General features: G+C 31.8%; 1 protein-coding gene across 4 annotated transcripts; it reads right to left on the reverse strand.

Annotated features, from left to right (window-relative positions):
* Positions 1-764: 764 nt before the first annotated feature.
* Positions 765-7,253, reverse strand: LOC108473968 (uncharacterized). 4 transcript variants are annotated; one of them, XM_053017982.1, is made up of 16 exons: positions 6,946-7,253; positions 6,819-6,844; positions 6,614-6,725; positions 6,427-6,524; positions 5,632-5,728; positions 5,373-5,462; positions 5,222-5,284; positions 5,061-5,135; positions 4,912-4,977; positions 4,766-4,843; positions 3,649-3,759; positions 3,487-3,564; positions 3,253-3,372; positions 2,421-2,464; positions 2,313-2,340; positions 765-1,052 (listed from the first exon to the last, which is right to left on the reverse strand). In XM_053017982.1, exons 1-16 carry the CDS (start codon positions 6,976-6,978, stop codon positions 1,044-1,046), a joined length of 1,128 nt encoding a protein of 375 aa, XP_052873942.1. In that variant the 5' UTR covers positions 6,979-7,253; the 3' UTR covers positions 765-1,043. The 4 variants fall into 4 exon arrangements, with proteins under 4 accessions (XP_052873942.1, XP_017631297.1, XP_017631298.1 ...); XM_017775808.2 differs by having other exon boundaries at positions 3,220-3,372; XM_017775809.2 differs by having other exon boundaries at positions 6,819-6,847; positions 6,946-7,252.
* Positions 7,254-7,566: the final 313 nt, after the last annotated feature.

Genomic DNA, 7,566 nt, shown 5'->3' on the forward strand with positions numbered 1-7,566 from the left:
AGTTACTATATATATAACGAAAGTCATCTTGATTCTATGTTGACATAATCAATAGACGAGATTGTTTGAAATACCTTTCTAATATAATAGTAAAGTTTTGAACTTATAAAATTATATAATATGTAATTATAGAGTGATTAGTATATATATATATATATATATATGTATATATCTATATACATATATGTGTGTTTGTGTAAGGGATCCAAGTGGGAGATTGTTGAAAAATATGAACATCACATATATAATAAAAATAACTACATATTATTTACTATCATAAAATGTTAATCCAAATTAAAATGATCTAATTTGATTAAGATTTTTGAGCTTTACTTGTTAAATAAAGTATGACTAAATATGTATAGATACTCTAATAATTAATTCTAATTGATGATGAACTGATAAAAAGCGAAAATTAATATGCAAAATTATATATTAATGTATGATCCTCAAATTGCATACGTAACTTTCCTATCTGCACAAAAAAAAAAATCCTACCATTCTCTAATAATTAAATGTTAATTTAAAAGACCAAAACCAAAAAATTTCAAAATCTCATAATATCAATGAATTCAAATAGACTTCTGCATCTAGTTTTTTTAATTTATTCTTAATAATTTGACATGATAAATCTTATTTTATGGCTTTAAATCTTTACGGCTTCTAACATAGACAAATGCATACCTGTTGACAACAAGGCTAAAACTCTAAAAACTCACTTTGAAAGACCTAATTATGGCAAGCAAAGTGCATCAAACTACCAATACACAAGAGGCGTGTTCTTTTACTTAAAACAAGAATGGGATACAAATGGATAAAGAAATCTCAGTGGGCATATAATTTACAAATACAACCGAAGATTCCTAAAAACTAATTACTTTTACACTACAGCTTCAGAATAGATCCTTAATTTAGTTACTACAATCTGAATACCATATTGGACTCCACAATTTACTAGCTAGCTTACTGCTGCACACCTTTTCACAATAACCAACTTCAGTTGATCTTAATCCGAAATTGCAGACATGGACCTTAGGCTTATGTTATACCCCCTGAAAATTAAGACAATCAGAATGACAAAAACTACAAACAGCATGAAACCTAACAATTAAAAACTTGCAATCAAATTGAGTAGTTATTCCTATATTTAATTTAATAGTTTATACCCTATCTCCTTGGTTAAGAATGACACTTTTCAAGGTAAAACCTTTTACAAAGAGGAATTCGTGTTAAATAAAAGCAATCAATTGGTCTCAATCTGGAATAGCTAGAGAGGATACGGATTATAGAATAACCGGTCAAGGTGGAACAAAGATACAGCGAATACATCATAAGCCTAGCAATTTTAAACCCCATCAACATCTCTCATGTAATTCCAGATCACCAATCCTAAAGAGGTAGAAATCAGGCACCTTCGGCATAACCTCATGCATCCTCAGTATCTATACAGCAGAAATCTTACTTCGTGTTATTACTATGTATCAATTCCCCAAAAATAAACTCTTCTTTATGACAGAAGGGATGTAATGGGAAGCACCATCCGGGCACAGGATGCTTTAATGTGGGGGTTGTCTCGTATCAAGATGCCAGCTGAAAAGGGTGCTCACAATTTAATTGGAAGCACATGATGTCTGTACTAGTGTGTACACGTAGAAGTCAAGTATGCCAGTGATGTTTTATCTTATGTAAGGGTAGACAGGATTGGCATGTATTAAATAACCCTTTAGGAGAAGAGAATAAAGTTGGTACAACAAACCCCTAGACAGAAGGCCTAACAGACAGAGATATATATATGCACTTGTAGGACTAGAACCCTACATCTGTAAAATACAGATGCTCAAATACATGTGTTCTTTTTGTTGCAAGTTTAAGTTTTTACTTCATGTTTTCTGGAATTTTGGTGACTTTTTTTTTTTTTTTTGCTGCAAGATTAACTTTTTATTTCATCTTTTCTAAAAAATTATCACTGATTATTGACCTCAAAATTTTTTTCTTGATTTAAGGTTCCTACTCTTCAAAGCTTTAGTCTTAAAAGAAGAAGGATGTGCCAGAAGGGGAAGAGTTTCTATTATAGTTTTTTATCTGAATGAAATTTCATTCCCAGTTTGACTTTCAAAACAAGTATGAAATTTCTAACAAGCCCTCATGCTTTTTAGCAATGCATGAAAATAACCTGATTAAACTAAAGCCAATTAGAAGTTACTTGTAAACAAAGTGCCTCAGTAATTCAAGTGTCAATCTAGCAGTTTGATGGGGAAAAAGTTTTAAAAAATCACATCAGTCATTCTCAAGGAAAAAGTTCAATGTTATACCTCAGCTGGCGATGGAATAATAGATTCCCTGTTCAAATTTAAATGGAGACTCTTAGTTCCTTCCATCATTACACAAACAATTAAAAACATATACAAGAGGATGACTACCTTGGTCTGTCTGCCGTGGCAAGATGTTTGGACATGATGGATGCCTGCAATAAGACCACATGTCATATTTATATATATATCTAACAATTATAACAAGGAATAAAAAGTGAATAATAATGTATACATGTTATAAAGAACATTGATACTTAATAGAAAGAAAATTTATACTTCAATGAATTAGGGCTCTATGGTAGAGAATGGAAAAGAGTGGGGACAGAAAATTTCTCGATCTAATCATTAAGCTACAAAATAAGAAGCAGTTATGAATCTTAACCATTTGATTAACAAATTTTCCATCCTCTCTCTTTTCCACTCTCCATACCAAGAAAAGCTTAAGAGTGAATGATAATGTATACATGTTAAATAAAACGTTAACAAAAAGAAATTTTATACTTCAGTGACTTAAGAGTAACTACGGTTAGCTAAGTTTTATAAGCTCTATTAACATTAAAGGGTAAGGATGGCAGACAAAGTATTGGTACACCATATAATCAGAATACTTATCTGTCAAATTCATATCCTTGTTTAGTCATAAACCATTAGAACCAAAATGTGGAACTAAATAATTGCCATGCACAATTGTAACACCAAGGGGATGTCAATTATGTTGGCATACATCAAAAATTGAAACACCTAGCTCTATTGCATGTAAGGGCCAAAATGCTGAACTGAGATCCTTGCAAATTTTATCACAAGTTTACTTAAATATGGAGGACTAGAAATGCAGAATGCTGAACGTTCATCTAGGAAAATACAATCACATTATGTATCTAATATGCAAATAAACTCATTAACACACCGAATGTGTTTTCTGATTGGCAAACTTGGCTACCTGCTCCTGGATTATGCTCCTTGCTTCAACAAGTTGAGCTTCAAGCTCAAGCTCCCTCTCTGTTGCTTCAGAAGTGACTTCAGCACCTTTTTGCGCATCCTGTAATTGAACCATCCGCTCCTAGAAACCAAAAGAAAATTAAAAAAAAAAAATTATAATAATTGTCAACACATCTATCTTATCATACAAGTTAATAATTAAAAACCATGTAACTCAATTTAACAGAGAGAATACTTTTACAGAAGCCATCTTAGTGCGAAGACTTTCTTCTATTTGATCCCTAGCCATGTGAAAAGGAAGATCAAAGACATCCTGTAAACAACAAACTAAAACAGGTTAGAAGCAGTACTTGACTCACTGGAAATCAGCAACTTTGCATCATTTAGTAATTCATACCGTCCTCCCACCAAATGGCGATTGTGATGGATCATTTTCATGTCTTTCACTAACAGGCAAAGATTGCTTTGGCAACCCATTAGGAGCATTAAAGAAATCACGCATATCTACCTGTAACCAAAGCTGCTTTCAGAATTCATTGGGGGGAAACTAAATGAGGGCTGACTACCAGGAGCCCAGAAACAAGAAACAATACTTAAGGATTAGATTAATTCAAACAACATACAAAAGATGAAACAATATTGGAGAAAGGATATCTATAATAGTTCCTCTCGGAGTACAATCCCCTTGTGAAATTGTTATGCTCCCTACAAGAATAATGATGTACCAGGGAACTGATAAGTGAGACAGATGCAGTAACATGAGTAACACTACAGAAGTGATTCTAGACCAAGACTTGCCAATAATATAGTATCATGATACTCTGGGCATAGCATTGTATCACCAGTATAGAATATCACCACAGCCACTATATTCTAAAGGGTAGTACTAATCATTAAAATCATTGACCAGCCAAGGGACAATCTCACATTTCTTCATTCTTTCATGTTACTTATGCTACATACTTCATAATCATCCAATTCCCTTTTAGATGCATCACTCTTGCCTTCCTGAGTATAATCTTATTTCAAAAATTAATCCTACATGCAAAGAGCCTTGCAAAAAGACAAACATGGGACAGTGCTTTCACTGAAAACAGGAAAAAAGAGTAAGAAATTCCACCAGTGGGCTGACAGCAGCACCAAACTACTAAGATAATAAAACACGTATTTGCATAATTGCTTTGCTACTCTTAAACAGATGTTAGCAGCTGTATAGGGAAAATATGTTACAGCTAGATGTCAAATGATTTTGCATCATTTGCAGTCAGTGAAAAAAAAAAAAACAATTGGATCCAATTCGTATTTCTAAGCTACAATGCAAACCTTAAACAAACTTAATCTTTCCATGCTAAAAAAGGAAAAAAAGAGGTTATATTAGCGTATCTAGGTGAAATAAAATGGTACTTTCCTGTATAATCGCACTTAGCTCTGCAGCAAAATCTGATTAGCTAAAAGCAATAAGGGATAAAATAGAGCAACCATGACAATAGAGGATTAAATGTAAAAGCATATACCTGCATTGAGCGCAGTAATGCTCTTAAATCAGCATTTTCTGCTTTCAGTTCTTGATTTTTTGCCTCATAAGCATCCACCTGAAAGATGACATTGTTAAACATAATTCAATGGAACAGAGTCGTAATAAAATAATAACTCTACATACAATCTTTTTATAGAAATCATTGTCTGCTTTCTTCCCATTCCAGGTCCCACGTTGCCGCCCTTCTTTCTGTTTGCAAATATCATGAAATTCATTAAAGCATTAAATTTAGATTCAATTAGTAATAAAATTAGCATCAGCGCAATTAACACCTGAAGCAAATTCATTATTTCCATTCCTGATCTTGATTCCTTCTTCTTTTCCATTAAGACTTGGTTCAGCCTCTCCTGCAACAGAAAAGATAAGTATATTTCCTACTTATGTTTACTATTTTCTCCTCAAATGATCAATAAATAACTAAATAAGATCCTACCTGCAACTTTATGTACTCCTTTTCCTTCTTTTTCATTTCATGTATCTGTTGAGTTCTCACTTGCTTTTGTAGTATCAAGTAAAAATAAAAACAGTCAATCATATATTGTAATAAAAAACAGAAAGCTTCAATCAAGTGGAATATGCCTAACCTGATTACCAATCACCATCCTCTGAAATTCATCTCGTTCTTGCTGTAGCTTCTCAATCTGTGCCTTAAAAGCTGCAGTATTTTTGGCTTCCTAATCATAGAGCATTACCATAAATTCTTTAATTTAAATAGGAATTAAACTAAGTCAATTTGGCTTCCTAAAACATAATGCACTGCTGCAAATTCCTTAATTTAAATGGGAACTAAAAACTAACTCAAAACCAACATAAAAAAAAAGATGTAAATGAAAAGTTGCAAACCGTTCTAGTAATTGTTGCTATCTCTCTATCTTTAGCTTGCAACTGTGCATCAAGCCTCTCAACTTTTGCCTCTAATCTTGAGATATCTGATAATAATCTAAATGAAAGGAAAAAGGGAAAACAATGATTAAATAATCTAATGCTATGTTTGGCAACATGAGCTTGAAAATTCAGAATTGGATTTCATTTAGTATTTAAATTGTGAAAATGAAATGCATGCATTACTACATTACATATCAATATGACTATATATTTGAAATGTATAAAAAAACATTAACTTTTAAGTTGACATATATATCTAGGTAATTCAAATTCAACAAGATTAAGCATCTAATAAATCCAAAAATTTACAAAAAATAAATAATCATAAATGTTGGGTTTACATGTATTTTATTGCATAACTTATACTACTTTGAAACTGAAATCTATCTTTTGAAATCCATTTTCCAAAGGCAACCTAAAAGATAAAATCGAATTCTGCAGACTTACACGAAACCAGAACATAATATAATCTAGCCAATGTCACCACGGTAGAAAATTAATTTATATAAAAAAGAAGTAAATGAAGATTATAGAAGCAGATTTGGATAAAAAAATAAACCAGGATCAAGGAAAAAAAATTGCACCAACCTAAATCTCAATGTTAGTAAATAAGGACATACCAAAATTAATAAGATTTCAGTTCATAAAAGGAACTGAATTATCATAAATAAAAGGCAAGCAACCCCGAGGCGGAAAAGAAATTGCCAAATTCAAAAAATTGAAACATCAATTGAAATTAAATAAATAAATTACCGTTGTCTTTGCTCATTAGCAGACTCTCTAAATTCAATGTCGCGCTGCCGCTGCTGCAGCAATGAATATATGCAATTGCAGGTCCTCGCGACCGAAACCTGTCAATCACATAAAAATAAAACAAAATCATTAACTCTAGATTATTAAAAAACATAAAATATATATTAAAAGAAAAAGAGGAATATACCGGATCATTGGCAAAGAGATCGAGAGAAGCAGGAAAGCCAAAGGTAACGAGCGTCTGGTTCAAGTACTTTGTACAGTGGTCCAAGTTCCCAGCATCCGCAAATGTATACTCTCTGTAAGACAACAGCACACAAAGAAATATATATTATTTATAAATGAAAAAAAAATGTACAAGGAGAGATGTTTCGCTAGAAATATGAACTGACCCGATAGAGAAGGCGGACTGAGAAGGCTGCTGTTAAAAAAAGGAAATAAAAAAAAAAGTTACAAATAAAGAAAATGGAAGAGAACAAAATGAAGAGTGGATTTTGGGTTTGAGAAAAAATTCCTAACAGGGAGATCCAATTCTGCATCAGTTGCCGGCATTGCGAGAGAGATTGAGAGAAACTGGTTGTATTTTGTCTGAGAAGAGAGCGAGGAAGGAGATAAACAGATAGATCTAATCTTTATAATCTAAAAACTAGAATAAGTCTTTAAAAGTAAAGCGGTGGACAAATTTGAAAATTGAAAATACTTGGAACCGGAGTGGGTACTTCAACTTTTTCGGGTTTCGAGTTTGGATTTCAAAATTAATATTGTAAGAACTAAATTGATCATTGAATTGATTAGACAATCCAAGTTGGTTTCTTTCATTTAGAATTGAATAGTTGGTTTAATGGTTAAAAAACGAAGTAAAACATTTCCATATTAAAATTAATTAATTATAAATAATGTGAGTAATATGTAGGATACTGAAATAAAAATTAGAATATATTATGAATAAAATTAAATTTAAATATATAAATACATTAAATTAACAATATTAAATGTACTACAATTGATGTTGTTATTAATCCTAAATTTGTGACACCATCTCACTTAACAATTACTACTAAAAATTTTATCATACGTATGTGTCACATGCCACAAATTAAAGCCTATGACAATTGCGCAAAGAGTGTCCTAAAAAGGTCA

This window comes from Gossypium arboreum, chromosome 8 (genome assembly GCF_025698485.1).
Source record: "Gossypium arboreum isolate Shixiya-1 chromosome 8, ASM2569848v2, whole genome shotgun sequence".
Lineage (NCBI taxonomy): Eukaryota > Viridiplantae > Streptophyta > Magnoliopsida > Malvales > Malvaceae > Gossypium > Gossypium arboreum.